This window comes from Branchiostoma lanceolatum, chromosome 4 (assembly GCF_035083965.1).
Source record: "Branchiostoma lanceolatum isolate klBraLanc5 chromosome 4, klBraLanc5.hap2, whole genome shotgun sequence".
Classification (NCBI taxonomy): Eukaryota; Metazoa; Chordata; class Leptocardii; order Amphioxiformes; family Branchiostomatidae; genus Branchiostoma; species Branchiostoma lanceolatum.
Window position 1 is genome coordinate 19738997 of NC_089725.1, and position 21029 is coordinate 19760025.

A 21029-nucleotide genomic window follows, 5' to 3' on the forward strand; every position below is an offset into this window, starting at 1 on the left:
GAATGCAGCTGCCTGTAGCTGATTGGTCAGTGATTGCCATAGCTGATTGGTCAAAATGAAGGCATTGCTGTAATGTGATTGGTCAAATTGTTTAATCTTGGTCCCAGAGCATCTCCAGTCACATTCTCGTGTCCAGGATTGTTAGTGCTAATCATTTTTGGTGTCGCACCGGAGTTTAAATCTCCAGATGGCTAAACTATCTTTGCATCATATTATTCCCATGGTTCTATATGCCAATAAATGATATGAATGATTCCGATCATAGGCGCCGTTGTTTTCTTTCCTCTCTCCATCATGGTGGGCCTCTTACGAGGCAAATCAATTGATTCAAGCACGACGTCAACTCGGAGTCCGAGTCTAATGTTTAGGTCCAAAGTCCAGAGGTGGGCTTCACCAGGCATCAGAAACGTTTAACCCACACCATACGGTCAACATTTCCTGAGTCAAGCAAGCAGACGATTACCGCTGTCACAAAAGAGCACGAAGTCTGGTATGTAATGATAGATTGGCCTGGCATACCCGGTGAAGACACGGACACCAAATCGGCTAGCATCCATAGCAGGCTTCTCAGCCGCGCCTTTCTTTTTTCAGTGTCGTTGTTGCTTATCATGCTTTCTGGTTTGACCATGTATGTCACAGACCGTGAGTCTAACTTGGGGGGTGGGGGTGGCATGGGTGGGGGCTGTGGTAAAATGATGTTGGCCCGATGGAGCCGAGGAGCTGGCCTGTGTGGTCTTGCCTGTCTGGCATCCAGGCCAGTAGTGTATATCAGTTCTGATTGTACAACTTACCTGCCCAGCTGATATACGATCAGAAAACAACACGTGAATACTGCAGCAAAGAAGCAAAGACGACCCTGCTGAAGGGAGACTAACCAAATGCCTTAAATCCCGGTTTACTGTGAAAATCTCAAACCGTATAGCCGGCTACCCACTCTTGTTTTCAAGTTGCTTGATTTTGCTTGAAAGTGGTGGTTACTGTTCTCATGTATGGCTGCCCCATACATCAGTTTATGGAGATGTATGGTGGAGGGAAATGCGTTAATCCAATATTTGCTCTTCCATGTTTTTGCAAAGGTATAGTAAACAAAACGACGTCACGTTCGCTTTCCAGACGATGCCCAAGGACCTGACCTACGTGGTGACGGGTGGATATGGGTTTGTTGGGATCCACATTGTGAAGATGTTAGCAGAGAGGGGAACCAACATCCGGGAAATCCGAGTGGTTGGCAGGAACGCACGAAACTTTCAGCCTCTCGACGTGGGAGATAAAGGTATTATCGTGCGGTACCCGATATCGCACACTTTGGGTCATGTCCATATACTAGTACTGTATGTCGATTGTTTGATGCAAAATCCCGTTCTAGTGAGCAATTAAGAACGACATACTAATGATCCTTAGTCAGTGTTGATGAAATTGATTACGCAATTTTTTTTTTTAAACTGCGTCAAGCAAGCAGTGAGACAATTAAACCGACAACTATGTAGACTACTTTGGACAATCTATGTGCATTTGTTTCTGATTTATGTTATTCAGATAGAGCACAGTGAGAAGGAGACTCAAATGAACGACAACGGGCACAATTCTTCATCATAGACCTCAGTTTGAATATGTGCAAGCTATTCTGTTGTCAATGTGTTTGCCTTGATGGAGGTTTAAGTAGGGGCAGAATTTTCGGTGTAAAACAACGATATAAGCTTGTCCACATTTTAATTTTTTGCCATGATACGTGAACTTCAGAAATCAACATCCATGCCATGGCTGGGGACGTACGGGACCCAGTGCGCATGTCAGAAATCTGCACTGACGCCGATGTCGTCATCCATACGGCGGCAGTGATTGATTTTCTGGGATCGATGAGTGACGACATCCAATGGGATATCAATGTGAACGGTAAGACAAACACAATGCCTTGTTTCAAGTTGTTTCAGGTCATGTCAGCTATCTGTAAAGTCATTGCTTTCACAAAAGAAAAAACACCATCCTCCAGGGTTGAGCTTTAATTCTATTTTAGAATTTTAGTCTATTTTCATTCGAGAAATCGCCCCGTATCAATGTTACTTTGCGTCAAATACAACATTTCTCTTCCCTCATTTGATTAATTTCTCGCTCCTAGGGACGGAAAACCTCCTGCAGTGCTGTGTGAACGCAGACGTTCCGTGTTTCGTCTACACCAGCAGCATGGCGGCCATTGGTCCAAACTCTCGCGGTGATCCGATAGAGAACGGGGACGAGAACACTCCCTACGACACCTCCCATCCACTCATGACGTACAGCAGCACCAAGGCCGCTGCGGAGAAGGCCGTCGTCCGCGCGAACGGGCGCAAAACTAACCACGGGAAAACACTTCACACTTGCATTCTACGGCTTGGCGGTAATTATTATCCATACAGTTTTCTACCAATCATAGCAAGGGATATTGTGTCAAAAGAAAATTTTATATTCTATTCTTTCTATTCTTTATTTCGCACGGATAAAAACAACACATACATCTAAGCAAAATACATTGTGATTGTGCTGAGTCCTTCCCCAAGTTTTATGGTATAACAAAGGATTAACGATAAGAACTAAAGGTGAAGAAACAAAACAGTAGATAACAACTAATTACCATAACAACTAAACGGTAATCAATAACTAACAGTATAAATATTGACAAAGTATTAGGTATAAAAAGAAATATCTAACTGATCACCGAAAATTTGGCAACTAAATAAGCAAGGAAATGATTACAATTCGATAGATAATAACTAAGCAAATAACATCAAAGAAATACAACAACATAATAAATGCATCCACTAAGTAAAGTACCAATCAAGATGTAAGGAGAGAGATGGAAATTCAATGAATAGGAAATTAGGCAAATGACTGGTTGTTTAGTAGGTTTTTTTTAGCATGTTCTTAAAGTTAAATAGTGACTTGCAGATCTGTAATATCACAGATTTTCCTACTTTGACTTCTGACTTGACCTGACTCCCGCTACTTGCGGCCTGCCCGACTGACCGGTCTCCGACACCATTATCAAGCGCACTGTGATTCCAATTCTGCCTATAAACATTTAATAGTAACGGTTGATATTAAAATCCCTTCTATTAGACATTTTTCTTTAAATTTCAGGATTGTTTGGTGAGGGTGAAATGCCTTTAATCAAACACAGTCTGGACATCGGGATCGACCTGTTCGCCAAGTCACAACCGCGAGTGTGCAGAAAAGCCACAAAGTCACGCCTGACCTACACAGGGAACGTGGCCTGGGCTCATCTTCTGGCCGCACAGAAGCTACTGGAGTCACCAGAAACCGTCGGCGGCGAGGTCTTCTTCGTTGCTGACGATACTCCAGTTCAGAGCGAATCGTGTACTCACAACGCCATCTTCAACCCTTGCGGAATCCGTTGGGAAGACAACCTCGTGCTCCCACTCTGGCTCCTCTATTTCATTGCTTTCTTCTTAAAGTGGCTTAGCATTCTCATCAAGCCTTTCTACAACTTTGTTCCGCCACTGAGCAGGGCGATTCTAATATTTCTCAACACTAACTTCTACTTCAGCTACAAGAAGGCCACCAGGCTTCTTGGCTACACGCCGCTGTTCACATGGGAAGAGGCCAGGGAGAGGACTGCGGCATGGTTCGTGGATTGGAAGGCAAAAGGCGCCACGTTTTCAAAGTGATCTTATCCAGTCATATCAGGTGCAAAAATAACCTTTCATTCATGCATACAGTTTGACAATAAGGTGGTATAGAAGTGATGATAACCTTGATAGTCTTCATTGCTGTCCTTTCGTTTTCCAGGACGTGTTGCAGTTTGTAGCTGTTCCGATGAACGTCGCCCCAACACCACACATCATGAGTTTTATCATAGTGACCCACAGATGTGGGGAAAGTAGCTATGAGTACAAGGACGGTGGAATAACTTAAGCATGGTCTTTACATAATCGTGTAGTGACACATGCAGATCCGGATGGCCTTCGTTACCAACTGAAGCTATGGTTGAATATATATGCACTTCGTTTACAAAATGAACACACTTCATGAGTTTTCTATTGAAAACAACACAGTAACGTTGTCATTCCACGTAGGGACATGACTTTTAGGTTAATAGTTCTGATTTGTAACTTAGTTTTTTTCTGTTCGTTCTGGCCTATGAGATTTAAAACTTGAGTGTGGTCCCTTGCCCTAAGTAATCACAGCATAACTTCAAAGCACTAGTAAGTCTACCTTTGTCCCGACAGTTAACAACAGTTAACAGTAGTTAAGTTAACAGCCACTGGAGTAGTTTGTCTGCAGAAAAGGCACAGTACGTGTGCGTACGCGTGAGACAGTGCTGAAGTCTTAATTTGTTTCTTAATAATGACGCTCAGATTCGCCCACACTGGATTTTGAAAACCAAGTTCGTGTAATTACGTAGTCCTCCAGTCGACGTCTTTGTTAGCAGAATGCCAGCCGCAAAAACAGTAGGGCTAAAGAGGTTCTCTGAGAGCGACCACGCGCCTATAAGCGAATTTAATTACTAATCAACAGTCAACATAAGTGTGTTGAATGTGACCTATTTGAGATGATGAGAGTTATACCAAATAGCAGTTACTCAAGTGGTTTATTTTTCAGAAGGCATTCTTTACACTAAGTGTTTTTCTGATGCTCATAATATTCTCGCTCCCACAAGTGCTGTGGATGGATGGACGGGCGGACGGATGGATGGATGGATGGATGGATGGATCGATGGACGAAGCGTTCTGATGCCCATGATATTCTCGCTCCCACAAGTGCTGTGGATGGATGGATGGATTGATTGATGGGGAGGAATAGATTGCCCGATGAATAGTTTGAGGAATTCACTACGAGTATAAAAATCACAGACGGGTGATAAAAGGATCTTAAAAAGGTGACTTAAAGCAGGACAAAGTGTTCCTTCCATGTACATTGTATATCACCTTGATCATTATTTTGACCACGCTGACCATAAGACACAGTCGCAGATGAAAGGATGAAGACGAACTAAAGTTGATTTTACAATAAGCTGGATAAACGCTGGTTCTACTATAGGCTGGTTCTACTATATAGGCTTATATTTAACTAAAGCTGGCCTGTTACGCACTGAAGGGTGGTTACACCGTACCGGCTGTATAGATTCTAGATACAGATACAGAAATGCTAAATCAGTTACGTTTTGTCTACTAGTATTCCGATCCCTTAGAGTAGGGCGTAAACACACCGAATTCGGAATGTCCACATGCCTCGTTATTACCATCCAGTCTTTGTTATAAGCCTATCAACTAAAACAATGGGCTCCGAACGATTGTTAAAAGAGGGGTTATTTTCGTTTTTGATAGAAATGATCCATACTTCTTCCGAGAGATCAAACTATGATCACAGTTAACTTCAATACGGCTTCTAACTATAGGGTTCTCCTGTGTTTTTGATCGCGTGTCAATTGTGTGAAGGTCGGGGGTGGTTGGCACACGTTCGGGTAGTGGTCACCTTGGTTGGGAATGAGTTAGCAAAGATTTGTCTAAGGATCTGTCGGGTGAGTCATGTGTATGTTGGGAACTAGTTGTGGTTAAGGCACGGTTGATAGTCAAATTTGAATCCAGCCGCTCCCCGACCACTGCTGACTTACTCCAAGCAACCAGCCAACCCATTCAAGACCTCCCGTCCACAGTCGAATATTTTAAACGGTTTAAAAAATCTAATGGCGCAGCCGACCAGTAGACAACCGCGCCGACCACCTGCCAACCACAGCCGACCTTGCTCTGGACAACGGACTCCCAACCATGGTTAGGGGAAGGTTTGGAGCGGTCGGGAGGCCATGGTTGCCTATGTGTAACCAGGGCTTAATATTGCAGTCAAGTGGTAAACGTACCACGTGATCTAACGTATTTCATAGTGGTCACTACACATTAGAATGAAGTCATGACCTTCGACTTTCTAACTCCTACCTACACAGATACTAGTATGCTGGCTGCAGTATGCGGAAACATAGGCATTCATACAAACAAACATACATGCATACATACATACATACATACATACATACATACATACATACGTAAATGCATGCATACGTAAATGCATCCATACAAACAAACATACATACATACATGCATACATACATATATATAACCCAAGTTAACCTCCGGTGGAGGTGTACCTCCTTGACAGAGGTAACAACTACATCTTTTTCTCAGCAGTGTCGTCTTCGATATATTCTATCAAAGAAAATGTAACGTTACAATGACTGTTTAGTAAACAGCACACGGCCCGTACCATCCACTTTCCTCTCACGTCGCTCAGACCCATTACCGAAGATAATATGGCTAGCCGGAAGTATCAAAATGGGTGGAATTAATGTAACAATTTCCTGACGACAAGTAGCCAATTCATTCTGACTTCTGAAAATACCAAGACGAGACACAGCACTTCCGACATGTTTACACTGGCCTCAGACATATCGCCACTGTGTTCAATTTACTCAGCAATTTTGTACAGTGATAGTTTAGTGCGGTACAGCAACAGACTCATGTCCGGAGTCTGCACTACATTTTCACCTCTAGATATGTTACAGCAGCTATACTAGTTTAGTCACTACAACATTGATGTTTAACACAAATCCACCCATCTTTACTCTTAGCTAACTGTGACGACCACCCTGTCCTCGTCTACCGATAAACATCGCCCCTCCCTCTGACGACTTGAATTTCAATATTTCCAGCTCTTTACTTCTCAGTCAATCATCATTCTCGTTACGTAATTTTCTTACATACGCCCCTCGTAGGGTTAACGTATGTGTGATATAACTCACCGAGAGAGAGGGAGAGAAAGAGAGAACGTAAAACAAGAGCAGAAGGATGGGCGTCCACCACGCCAGGCTCATCTGCACGTACGTACGCACGCACTCCAAAATGAGGCCAACTTGTATGAATATGGCACGCGCGGCGAAGCGTGGAGTACTCAAGGCAAACAATTGTCTAGAGAAAGGATAATAATAACCGCGTTAAGCAGCTCATTTGTCATGTTGAGGGCCCTTTCTTCAAATAAAGAAAGCCAGTGATAACAGAATTCTAATTTTAAGGATCGTAAGTCACTGTTTGGCGATTCAGCACCTCACGTTGACGAGTCATCTCTGAGAAAAAAGTGAATGGCGCAGAGTTCGTCGTTCTACAGACCTGGCGTTTTTGTTGCACAAATTTTATCACTATGTTTTTTCTTTTACAAGAACTGGATGCGAAAGCTGCATAGTAGCTATATCCGATGTGGAAAATTATTCTATTTTGTCAGCAAGAAAAGGAGTCTCTGCCTCAGAAATCAGAAAACTTGCGTACGGTATCAGCAAAAAGTATACAAGTGTCAAAACACCGACAATAGAAGGGCCTGCTATGGTGCATTCGATATACATGTATGATAGCGCTGTTGTTGCATCGTACAAACATGAATACCACTGTTCCCTAGCCATAACACACGATTATACAGGAAAATTGTTCGGACTTAAACCACGAACAGTTCTGTTTGCCAACAACTGTACATTGGTACATATTCACACTGTTGTCTTGTAGTACAAACCCATCTCTACCACTTTGCCAGCACAATGCTACGCGATACGTATACTGTTGTCTCTTCGAACAACAAATTACCGCACTAGCTAGCAATACTTAAAGAGTGAACATATACATGTACTAACACTGACAAAGACCACGGATACCACTGTTCGCCGGCTAATCTATATTAAGTACTATAAGATATATAATATCAATATTACTCTTGTCTCTCCGCACAAAACCCTGTTTACCACTATTTGTCAGCACAGAAAGGTTTGATATACCACACGGTAGGGGCTACTTGCGGCGGCACAACAGGATAGTGGATCATTAATCTTTCTCACGGTACAGCTGTCAATCAAATAGCAGTGGCGCTAGTCTTCTGACGGAGATGAATTCCTCATGCACATAAGTGACTTCACGCCCTAATAAACTACCGGTCGTGGTCGTGTAAAACAGAAATGCTTAGAAAAATATACACATTCATAGTTTACATGCATACTGATGTATTAAGGTAAAGTTGACAGGTTTGCCTTCTTCTAGCTTCTTGATACAAGTAAAAATTTTAGCAATAGATGCTTTATCCCCATTACTCAAGTACACGAAGGATATAAAATGTGGTATGTATATAAAATGTGCTCTTCTTTCATTATCGTACACTCTACAACGAAACCAAGTTCATCTTGTATCCTGTTCAATCTAACGTTAACGTTAGAACATCGACATATTTGTTTGCTCCAGAAATGAGAGAATATAAGATATATCACAGGAATCTCACAAATGAGAAATCAGTTGAACAGGTAATGATCAGGTAATGTGTAGTCTAGCCTTCTTATGCTAACTTAACATTTCCAAACCACCGGGGTCCGGCCGGGCTGTTCGCGTGAACGAAAATTTAACAATTCATATCAAGAATATACACTAATGGTGCTCATGATTAATTATTGCAACTTCCTTTGTGTTTTGTTGTCTTTTATATCATAATTTTCGTTCCCATAAACTACCCGGCCGGGCCCCGGGTTGGGAATTGTGACCTCGGCATTAGCAGGCTTCATGTCGAGTCCCCAACTTCTCTGGTAAGCTGACTCCTATGGCAAATCCTTCCAATTTCTGCTATTTTCACAGCCCCAGGTGACCACCCAGTCTACGTCAAACCTCTAGCAGCGGCGACAGAAAAATGTGATAACATAAAAGACCTTGGATGGGAAACGTTTTGCCAACGTGTCACAAATAAACAAATACGGCCGCCGTCGCCCTGGAGCGGGCCACAGACGATATCCGCTTCCGCACAACGGATTGAATGTTGGTGGGAATTACTACATGGCTTTATTCACATCTTGGGAGGTGATCACGCTGGTATAAAATAAACAGTGGTGATGATGTGCAGGCATCCCGTTTGCTGTGAGCTGCACGAGACTCCATAGTTGAGAAACAAAAAGAAAATAGACTTTTGTCGTGAGGAACGGTGAGCAACGCCGCCGCCAATGATTCGCCTCCGGTCAACGTTAAGTACAATTACTGCTTAGATTTAACTATCATATGTTGAAAAATGACTAACACGAAAACTTATCGCCTTGGTTGTGTCATGAATAGGCAAAACGTTTTTGATAGATACAAAAAGACACAAGAGAACTACAGCGTTCCATACTTTAAAAGGACTCTGACTTCTTTTCAAGTCATAAGTTATTTGTTATTTGTCTAGTGATAGCATTTACACGACAAAGTTTAGGTAAGTATATTGAATAAATTCTACATTTGAGTTTCTCCTAGCTGCAACAGGAGTCCTGTCGGCAATGTAACTTCAGAAAGTGGCTGCGAGCAGGAAAAGCGGGGGTCCCTGCAAAGGTTAACCAAACGAAACGCAAGCCGACCACGCCAGGTCGGGGACAAAGGCCGCAGAACAAAGTGGAGCAAAGTGCGGGAGTCTCTGCCCGCACCGCCACAGTAATGTCATCGGCTCATTAGGGGCTTGTTTTCACGGCCAGCGGAGAAATAAAATAGCCCTCTCTCGGGCCTGATACCTTATCCCCGCCGCCATAGTTCTGGGGGAAGCGGGGGCAACTGAGGGACACACCGTCTCCTGTGACGTCACAGAGTCCAAGGTCAAGACCGCTCTGGCCGGGGGACTACGTCAGGAAGAGGACACTGGAATACTTCACTCTAATACTTACTTGTTCATCCGGTATTGTGTCATACAAATTACTTGGATGCGATATCATCGGACTGTATACTGTACCTCTCTTTACTAGTATACTGGGTACGTCATTTTGACATGACGTTACAAAGATTACACATTATCCCGTTGTATGCCATCCGCAGGCAGTCTGATGCAGAAAGGAAACTTTGTTGCGAGCCGATGTTTTTAAAATGATTTAAATGACTTAAATGATTGTTATTCTGCAAAAAATACTGTTCTGGTATTTTCTTGACACAATTCCACGGTATTTCGCGTAATTATCGCTTATCATGGCATGGCAATGAACATCATTATCTATATCTGTGCTCCATGTTTCGTATCTGAACGATCGGCGGGATCACGGATGTAATCCTGTGTGGCACGAATCTGGGTCCTGTCGTCTGTGCCGAGCAGGAGAAGCTGCTTTGACGTTAACATCGACCCAACGCCAACCGGGTAGGGCTCGTGCGACACTTCTGGTCCCCAGAGTGGACTCCATACACGTCTGGTTATGAGACATTGGAGTTTCATCATGCATGATAAAGGTGAGCTGTACACAGCTGCAGATAAATCCATTAATAACTGCTCCGCTTGTTTGGGATACGTCATCATCAGCACAGTGGATTATGTAGAGATTGCTGAGTACGACTTTTCATCCCAACACCTGAATGGAGACAATATTTCCAAGCCCAATCACCGATTTGCACGTTCTCTCTACGCGACTTTTTGCAAAGATTATCGCAGTTGACAAGTTTAGTCATACTCAAAAAAGTTCTCTCAATCTCAAACCCGATCATTCAAATGTGTAGGCCAATCACTATCTCGTTTATTTACCTCTTCATACCCGTCTGAGATATAAGTTGAACGTAAAACGAGTAACTTTGCTACCCCCCTCCCCTTCTGAGGGCGACGGCACGAACGTGTTGTCGCGTCAGCGTCAGAAATGCGCACAGCAATGGACAATTACATCATTGATGTATCTCACATGCACCTTCTGATGGATAACCATTAACCACACAGATCACATGCTCGCATTTGGTCCATAATTGCTGTTGAAGTGTTCTTTTCTAATCCACGTCTATATCGTCAGACTGCACCGTTGGTGTTAAACCTTCCTAGGACTGTAGACTTGTGGCTGGACATAACGTTATACATTAGAGGTCTCGCAGAAATGTGCTCATCATCCGGGAAACTTTGTCACCTAAACTTTATCACATCACTAGTGTGTTTAGAATCTATATACCACAGTACATCAAATACTAGTACATGTGTACATTGTAACTCCTGTTTTTCCTTGTTCAGTCCCAGGTCTCTGAGACTATCTAGTGCCGCCTTTCTCACATCCATCGCCACCACCGCCCGACATCTCGACACCTGATTTGGAAACAAAGATGAGGCACACAATAATCATGCCCGGCGCGCCGCTACGGACGTTCCTTCTTCCCATGCACGTGTTGTTTGCATGCCCGCTGGTATGACGGGACAAAACACAAGTCTATTCGGTGCTGCTGTTAATTTTGAGACGGCGACAGCATTTCTTCGGAAACTTGACTGAGGAACTCAACCAGGGACGTTATGAATCATTGAATGGCAGATATTGTAGCTAAATCTGTAGACGTTGTTCAAACTGGTGCAAAGATGAATTTTTATACTTAAAAAATAACATTGCGCTGCGCTCCACGACACAACAACAAGTTTCTCCGAATCTTTGGCTGTCGTTCTGTGCAGCCTTCGTCAGGTTTAAATGGCTACTCAGGACACGTGACCTTGCGGCACGTGACGTCAGCAATTGGTCAGAAGTGCCAGGACGTTTCCCAAGTCGTTTACTACCAACGCAAATGAGGTTTCATGCTAATTGTAATACTACTCACTACCCGTTTGCTAATTTTTATCGCTCTCTTTTCGCAACGTGTTTGCATTTGATGGAGCTCTGGCCGCCGCTCAGTGATATGGTATGAACCACATTCTGCTTTAGGGTATGCGTTGATGCTTTTTCAACAATCAGATTGCGTAGTTTGATATTGTCATGACTTGCATTGTGACATTTATAGTAGATGTTTCTCGAACCTTCTTCAAGTGCCTCCTTCAGTGGCCCTGTATTCATTTATTGAACATGATAGCCGAAAATGAATAGGACCACTAATGCACTGTACCACTAATCTCCAAGCAGATCCACACCGGGCGCGAAAATCGTATATGCTAGGTCCAATAGCCCGGTAGGGCGGGCTATTGGACCCTCTCTGGCTGACTGGACCTTCTCTGGCTAGCATATACGATTTTCGCGCCCGGTGTGGATCTGCTTGGAGATTACTGTACCACCCTCGTATCGGGATTCATATAGTGTCATTCAAAACGGGCGTTCAATAGATCCTTCCGACACTTTGCTATAGACGACAGGTAAACGAGAATATCAGGGTTGTAAGCCCCGTTTTATGATTTAGTACCTTTTTCATACTAGATGACGGCATATTTTTGTCATGTTGTTTGTTACTGTAGTAAAAGTATTTTACACATTAATCTTTGTTTCATCCATGATTTCTGTATTGTCTCTCCGCGGTGTAGCTGATACCGACGCACATCCCATCCCCGCTTCCTCTAGAAGTCTCAGACACGTTTATTCACCCCCTCCCCCTCAGACGAGTCAAATAGTGTCAACCCATCCTGACGAGTCTGACAGTGTTACCCCCCTCCTCTAGACGAGTACAATACTACGCCCCTCCAGAGAGTCTGACAGTGTTACCCCCATCCAGACGAGTCTGACTGTGTCACCCCCTCCCCCTGCAGACGGCTCAGACAGTGTCACCGAGTGATGAAATCCAGGCGGCCGGTGGAGACTCCGCAGACTCGGGCTCAAATTGAGATGTCACGCGCGCTCACCTCCCCCGCGCCTCGGTAATTAGACCTGTACATGCTCGATAAATCTTCCGTGTACATCGCGGCATTGCTGTTGTCTGTCTGTGGGTGGCTCTCCAACACAATTCGTTCCCTCTGTTTCCACTTTTTTTTGGCTGAGCTCAAATCTTCCCTTACGTTCTGTGTCCAGAGGTGACTCGAGGAATCCCGTCCACAGCATGTGATTCCTAACTCCCCGCCCCTGTCGTTTGGAGGCCAGCATGGAGGGTTACCCTCTGCCAGGCAGTGTTTGGGTAGTCCGCCGAGGAGGACCCACATGTCACAATATTTGCGTTAGCTCCGAAAATGATGACATTTGTGAGAGAGCGCCCGACCGCCGAGGGTGTTATCACCCCCAGTCATCTCAACGTGGCGTCCTGATTAAATTATCCCGCATTTTCCCTGTGCAGTAATTTTGACGGATATCACGTTATCATATTTCTGAAGCGGAAAGATAAACAGACTGGGAGGGACATAAGTTTTCCATATGTCATCTCCTCTGCTCTCATGGTTTGTGTTCGGGAGTCCTATAATTGATTTTCGGTCCTTGGAAGTCTTTTTGTCCAACGTCACTCCTATATGGCCCACCGCGGCGCTTGTCGACGGACGGTTTTCCCGATAACTGGTCAGTGACCGCACAAGAACTGAGACTGTGAAGCACAGGGAGGTGAGGATCAGAGTCATCAGACCGTCCATCCCCTCTACGCTTCTCCTCATCCCTAGCTATGCACTATGTTGGCAACCATAAAACCACCCCAATTAGTTAGATCTACTTCATCAAAAAGTCAACAAGCGCTGGGAGCTGTTTGGCGGGCCCTGAGCCCCCAGACGCACTGGGAAGGCTGCCAGCAGCGGTACTGTGTAAATACGAGCCACACCTCTGCCCCATGGCCGGCTGTTTTCTGCACCAAACGCGCAAGAAACACAAGCAGAGATCGGATCCAGGCGTCAGGGGATTCCTGCAGGTGTATCTCGAAATGTCTTGGGATTTTTACCGGGTCTACTGCAAGCCTTGCACGTACACTGAGGAACGAACTGAGGTATCAAAGATTCTTGAAGGTCCACCTCGTTACGGACTTGACGTGTTTGTTTTCGTTTCTTTCTTCTTCTTTTTTTTTTGGCACCAGACACACAGAGATCATCCAAATCCAGACTACGACGTCTTCCCACAGCCATTGATCAAATGTTACACTGACCACATCCCCACATGACTGTCATCACAGGACGAACCGGCAGGAAGACAGCACTAATCCTAAGATACGCCGGGATGAAAATATTGATTAGAACAGACCATCACAACTTTGATCCAAACTTCAGAACCACTGTCTAAACCTCGGTCCTCTCATCCCGGCTACTAATTAAACTGAGACGAATGGAAACAGGTTCAAATTGAAATCTTTCATATCTATTTGTTTTTTCAGGCCCTCTTGATGTTGTTGGGGTTACGCTTGAAGGAGCTTAAGTGCCAAGAAGGCGAAACAAAATAAATCATTCCCGACAGCTTCGATGGCAAATTGAATTGTCGTCTTCCGGACTGAAATGGGAGGGACGAGCTCTGATGGTCAGCTGTTGGTACATCCTTCTGACCTTGGCGGTTGCCTTGCCCTTGGTACCGTATTGTCGTGTACGGCAGGGTTTGACTGCAGAATGTACATTGACTTGTTGACATTCAAAAGAGCCATGCGAGGCGTTCTGTTCAAGCTATTCAGTCGGAAGAAAAGGGACGGAAAATTACAACCCATGTGCTGTTTCACTTTAAACTGTACAACATTATTCGAGTGATTTCAGCGGCTGAGACTTAAAAGACGCTTGTTTTCCAGGTGTCTGCAACGTCATTTAATTTTCATGCGTATTTCTCGAAAGACGCCGGGCCGGGTCGACGTTTAACCGCCCACATTGCAATGCCTATGCTGTGTTTGCATCAGAGCCAGAGGCCCCACAAGTTTTGTGTTCCTGTGTTTGCTTGTTCATGTGCTTTATGTGCCTTTTAAGCACATACATATGATAGCAGTAGGATGGAAATACACTAAATAGCCTCGGCAAGTAGGCCACTTGGGATGGTGAACGTGGGATGAAGTACCCCAGTTGCATGCCAGGCCATGAAGTGCGAAAAAGGCAATTAATTGCGATGTTCTGGTAGAACACATGTATCTTTCTAACACGGCGTACTCTTTCCTGGTCATTCAGGAAGTTTTGTGCGCAGAATCCATGGCCAGCAAAACCAACGCCATTGTTTCATTTCTTTTTGTTTTATAAAATTTATTCACTATTGTTTCAGTGCCTTCTTCTTCGACTCTTTACAATTCTAATAAATACAACTGTATTTTTAAAAAACTTTTAAACACTCCAAACCATCCTCTGTTTCTGGGCCACGTACACTGTACTGCTTTGCACACACATATACACAAAGAAACTATTCATGTTATCTTTAGATTATAAATCCACGTCCATATTCTGAAGTGATCATGACATGTTACTACACAAGAGCGGCCTTATATGTTTCCGCGGAGCTCTGACATCTCAATCAGAACCAGCTGACGTCGCCACCAGCGCCGCGAATGTTTCTCGTTGTCGGTGACAGTGTGGAAAAGTCCGCTGGCACAGGCCACCTATGCCACACATGGTGGCACAACATAAGTCGCACCGTCTTCCGCTCGGGGCTCGTTTTCCTCTTCCGAAGTCAAATCCGTCTCTTTTCCATCTATTCCAGTGCTTCAATCAGACGAAACTGGACCCAGTCCCGCGTTTCCGGTGCAATTAAGAAAACAAATATTGTGCGACCTATTCAGTAATTATCAGAAACAGCTTCCTAGTATGATGAAAGGTGGGAAGATAAGGGATCTCGCCATGGAAACAACTCGCCTCACGATGTGTGGCCACTCTTAACCCTTATTCGTCAACACGGCATATCCTGGGCACCCACAGGATTAAAAAAAGGCCTGTCTATGTTACAATGATTACATATACAGATAGATCCTGGTCGGAATGGGGGCATTACTACGATAATTACAAGCGTTTAGTGTGGGCGGTGCAGATAACTATCCGCCCCGGAGGACGGGCTGTCAGCTCGCACAGGCTGTTTGTTTGACTGCCAGGTTTGCAGAAGAGGTAAACGCAAACTTTTGTTGTGTGAAGTGGTGTGCAGATATCGCATAAGTGGGAATCACTTCATGATCGTACGGGTCCTGTTCCCCCTGCCGGCGGAGCCCGCACGGAGGTTTGCCCGGCATATGGGCCTTGTCGTCTCCCCTGTTTGTTTTGGTTCAGTCCCCCCGCGGTCCCGGCCCCGAATTCCGCGCCAATCGCCCGTAATGATCTCATCTTCCGCGCGATTTGACGCCGACTGAAAATCCAGCTCGATTTCTATCCCACATGTACATAATGCACATAGTGCCGCGTACAGCAAGTTCGCCTTTTCTACACTAGTTCGTTAATCTGTGAAAACTTCCGAGGTTCGTCAACAGGTACGCACGCCCCTTACACCAAAGACCAAAGTGATAAGCATCTGCCTTACCCAAAGTGAAGTACAGTGATCGTGGCATCTTGGTGTCGTTTGCAAACTGTAAACATGTTAATAGGATAAACAAAGACTCCTGTTTCCCTCCCACATGACGGGGGTTCTCCGGACACACAAAAGCTCACGTAAGGTAATAAGTGTAGGAAATCCCCCCAACAAAGAACAATTCAGTAATCATCTGTAGTTGTACAAGAGCGGGAAGAAAAAGACAAGTGTAGAGAATCCTGATAGAACGATGGGTAAAGTTCTTTGGTAGGGACAATACAACAGTTGGTGTCAACACGGTTCTGAAGACGATACGAGATGACAACTTACGCACGCACAATACACATTTTTGTGGCGAAGAGATTGTACATCACTATAGTAACAAAAAAGTTGTGGAATGGAAAGAAACTTGTTTCCTGGCCTCTATACCCTAACCAATCACTCCAATAGTCCACCATACTCTTTTAGAATAACAGTTTACCAGAGGGGTCAGCCTGAAGGTCGGCACCTATTTGACCAATTTCGTACAATGCTTCAACCACCGAAGGAGCCTGGGGAAAACTACGCTGTAGGACCGATGGGAAAGTTTACTTTTTCTAATATTTTTTTCTAATATTTCAGATTCACCATCGATCGCCATCAAACTTTGCAAACTTTTTGGAATACCACATTAGCCGTGTAATTAGCATCGTAAGCAGCTCCTTAGCTAACTGAGAGGCTGATTAAAACGACTGATAATCAGGCTGGGTGGGACACGTGCAACCACACCTAAAGAGCCACTTCACTGGCAATAACAAAGTTGTATTTTTTTTCTCCTCCGCATCGTCATCTACTTTCTTTTACTTCAACTTGATAAAAAATACTTCTCTTTTTCGCCACATTCTCGCCGCATTATTAACATCATTATCGACCCCTTAGCCCACCAAGAGGCTCATTAGAGGTAATAATTAGAGAGGTGGCGGTGCGTGTAAGCACGGGCCCGCCCCCTCACTACGTGCTGCTGATGGCAATACGCTGCCCACTTCACGATTAGCTGTTTACTGGTTATCTCATAATTAGGTGTAAACTAACAATAGGGGCTCGGTATGCTTTCTCCTCCCATCTACTTAGTAGTCCAATTTATGGTTCTCTTCGTTATTGTTAACTTATCATACTAGTAGCTGAGCGTTCCAGTCACCCCCATTCATAGATTCTGACGCACTAACTATTCGTATGTAGACCCCCTTCAAGTCACAAAGACAGTCTTATGATCAGCAGTAGCTGTCACTGAGTAACGTTTCGTTCTTTGTCACGTGACTCATTGTGGTCAAACAAACGACGGTAGATAACGCAGACCTCACGCCCGGGGCGAGCGCTGATTGGCTGATGCGCACAAACTTTGGGTGGCCGCAGAAACAGACACTGACAGCTGGGACAATGTGCAGCTTCCCTCACTCTCTCTCTCTCAGCGCTGAAGAACAACCGTGAGTCTGGATACCAACTCCTGCCCTACTGCGTCTACTCCGTTCACCGGCACAACTTGTGCGTCGCTGCGGGAAAGGACTCCAACACGACGGTAGCTTCAAGCCACGACTTGCAGTCCTGTTGACACGACAAGTGGGCCTGTTGGCGGCCGCTACCCTGACGCCCTATTTACCGTGTGATACGCACATTAGCACAGTTCGCTGGTCCAAGGACGACGTTTCTTTCCCGGTCCAACATGGTGAGAACGGAGGACCGGTCGCCAGAGTGCCCGTCTAACATTAACGACTGCCCCTTCAGCATCAGGCGGATGCTGAGCCAACCCGTGCACACTGCCGAGCTGCCTACCGTTAGCCTGACGGCAGGACACGCGCCCGCGCCCGTAACATGCCACGAGACGAACGGTGACCACAGTCATCTCAACAAAGCCGCCAAAGAACTCGACCAGGGTAAGGACGGTAAAGATGCCCCTGATTCTAAAGACGACATGGTTGAGACCGACGTCTCGAAGGATTTGGAACAGGAAGACTTTAAGAAAGATAAAGACGAGAAGGAGGAGGGCAAAACGAAGCACGAGAAGCCTCCGTTCAGCTACAATGCGCTGATCATGATGGCCATACGCCAGAGTCCTGAGAAAAGGCTGACTCTGAACGGCATCTACGAGTTCATCATGAAGAATTTTCCGTACTACCGGGAAAACAAGCAAGGCTGGCAGAACTCTATCCGCCATAACCTGTCCCTCAACAAGTGCTTCGTCAAGGTGCCTCGCCACTATGACGACCCCGGCAAGGGAAACTACTGGATGCTCGACCCGTCAAGCGACGATGTCTTCATCGGCGGGACGACCGGTAAGCTGCGGCGGAGATCGACTGCAGCGGCGAGAAGCCGGCTGGCGTTCCGCCGCGGGTTCGGGGTACGATACCCGGCGGGCGTGGTGGAGTGGCCCGCTGCCGACAAGACCAATTGCTACTGGACCACCCATCCCCCGGCCACCGGTTACTCCTTGCCGCAGCACTCTCCAGGATTCCACTACAGCCCTCCTCCCTCCAGCACGCCCGGGTTCGGCTTCACCAGCCCCCATCCGAGCACGCCGCAGCACAACTTCTCTGTGGAACGCCTCCTGAGCACGGACACGTCCCGAGCTGCTCCAGCCTGCACTGTCAGCCCCGCCGTCCTCGGGGCCTTCCCGCCCCTCACGGTTCAAACGGCCTCCGGACTGCTCCACGCGACGCTGCCCCATCATGCCGGGCTTCTCTTCCCCTCCCACGGGCACGTTCTCCACGATCCGTACGCGTCGCTTCGGACACTTGCCATGAGTCCGCCGACTGCCTTCACAGGGACGGTCGGGCAGTCTCCCCTCCCGCTCGGACTTCACCTGCAAGGTAACGTCGGCGAACACGGCGGCCACCTCACGGTGGGAGGGACACCCCTCGTTCTACCTCGCCTTACGGGATAGAAGCGGTCGGCACCGACCGGACTCTTGTTCAGACTGTAAGTTTTTGTCCGCAGTTTTTGTCATGTTTCGGTTCCGAAAATGTGGCACTTGTTGTAATATAGTGTTGAAGTCAGGGCTTCAGTGATTTATTGTACAGTGATGCTACCAAGCCTGTAGTATGTTCCGGTAAAATGTGCGTCTGTGCAAACCGTGCCATGTAGCTATGTTTGGTGTCAAGCCAGGGTCAAGTCTGAAGGTAGTTCCGACCCTGAACGTGCAGGCAGGGAGCGGTGTCTTGTAGCCAGGGATGGCTTGACAAAGTCAAGACAGCTTTATGACTTAAGACTTCAACAATATCAGAATTCCGGCCGTTAATGTGTTAGTGGTATAGAACCTTGTGGAGAATTGTAAGATACCTTTGACAAAGTCACATTTTTGTTCATGTTGTGCAAAGTGTTGTATCTCAGGACCAGTTCAACTGACTTGTATACAAATAACGTTAATGTGTAAAGTATGTCTCTATTATATTATGTATTGTTATGAATTTTTCTAAAGTTCTATTTCGGCGCCCTTGTGGTCCGACGTCGAACACTGCACTTTGATGTGTACCTGTGCTCAGCACATACCAGATACTCATGGGTCGCGCCAGGACGATATGAATGTTGTAATGGTAAAAAAAACCGTACAATGTAAACTTCAGTGCACTAGTGATGTATCGATTTAAGTGGCACAGAAACACAGACGGTGATAAAACAGACGTTTTGATGTAGGTGGACCTGCTGGTTAGTAGCGTCACAGTGGAACTGGAAGGCTATGATAGTGAGCAATACATGTGGACATGCGGTCATCTGTAACGTAGGCATTCACTGGCCATGCCTTTGCTGTAGTATAAAATTGTTTTAGTTGACCACTACACCTGGTCTTGGTTCATCTGGTGCTTGTCAACGTTCGATAGTTCAACCTTTTAGGTGACCCGAATAACGTCTAAACTTAGCTGAAGGCCACTGGGTTGACATGGTTAGTAGTGCAGGTAAAATGCGCTGGTATCTTGTATGAATCTGTCCGGTGAGAAGTAAGAATTGTCATTTATAATGCGTGTACGAACATGTGACTTACCTTAAGTTGTCTGTATTGTTATATCTGGCCGTTAGACTGATGATGTCATGACTGTGCCATTTCCAAAGTGAAAGGTCGAACTCTTAAGTACAAATATGTAAATAGTGTCTTTTTTGTCAGTTGTCCAGAACAGATGGAGACGGTTGGCAGAGGATTATGTTCAGTCCATTAAGTTTTTTGATTGGGCGTTAGTGACAGTCTGTTGAAGCGTACATAAGACGTGTCAGAGTTAGGATATGTCAATCACATGTTCGTTGTAATTCCGAGGCTATATACGGAAAGAGTCTATCTATATATAAAAAAAGAATAAAGTGTTTAATTGTGAACATGTGAGAAACGGGTCCAATGTGTCATTGCTTGTCCGAATCGAAACAAACACTCTCCCCTTGCCAAGCCGCATTTACACTGAAATTGTTACAAGAATAGCAACGACACAAAGGACATGAAAGGATCAAACATACCGATGTGACAAATAGAATTTAACTAATGCCACTATGAAATCGAATATGAGATGTGCCCATACAAAAATATGGACACTGCGTGGTTATCAGTTCTACCGACTTTGGCCATTACAAAGTGGAGGCTTTTCTAGACTCCTAATATGGCTATATTGGTTCTCATCAGTTGTGGTATTTCCCCATCCATAATCTAACATATATGAATTGTGTTGCAGAATCGTACAGCTACTACAGTGTTAAAAAAGCTCAGTGAAAATGTTCAGTTTTGCATTCTTCTTCGGTCGGGGAGTCTGGTCAAATTCCTCTTTGGTCGAAGATTTTCCTCAGTGCCCAATACTGTATGCCCTAGAAACATGGAAGGTCAGGGTGATAGTGTTTGACCAGCTACATTCATTGAGAAATTTGCAATAGAAGCGCAGAGAAACATGACAGGTTATTCACAGGGAACTACAGACAGTCAAGTGCA

General features: G+C 45.3%; 2 protein-coding genes across 4 annotated transcripts; both read left to right on the forward strand.

Annotated features, from left to right (window-relative positions):
• Positions 1-158: 158 nt before the first annotated feature.
• LOC136433179 (3 beta-hydroxysteroid dehydrogenase type 7-like) lies at positions 159-4586 on the forward strand. Of its 3 annotated transcripts, XM_066425098.1 has the most exons (6): positions 159-490; positions 1114-1273; positions 1741-1893; positions 2117-2374; positions 3115-3681; positions 3784-4586. In XM_066425098.1, the coding sequence occupies exons 2-5, from the start codon at positions 1117-1119 to the stop codon at positions 3660-3662; spliced, it is 1116 nt and encodes a 371-aa protein (XP_066281195.1). In that variant the 5' UTR covers positions 159-490; positions 1114-1116; the 3' UTR covers positions 3663-3681; positions 3784-4586. The 3 variants fall into 3 exon arrangements, with proteins under 3 accessions (XP_066281195.1, XP_066281194.1, XP_066281193.1); XM_066425097.1 differs by having other exon boundaries at positions 1077-1273; positions 3115-4586; XM_066425096.1 differs by having other exon boundaries at positions 160-490; positions 3115-4586.
• Positions 4587-17279: 12693 nt separating this feature from the next.
• LOC136433187 (forkhead box protein G1-like) lies at positions 17280-20442 on the forward strand. Its single transcript, XM_066425110.1, has one exon. The coding sequence runs from the start codon at positions 17793-17795 to the stop codon at positions 19008-19010; it is 1218 nt and encodes a 405-aa protein (XP_066281207.1). The 5' UTR covers positions 17280-17792; the 3' UTR covers positions 19011-20442.
• The last annotated feature ends 587 nt before the right edge of the window (positions 20443-21029 follow it).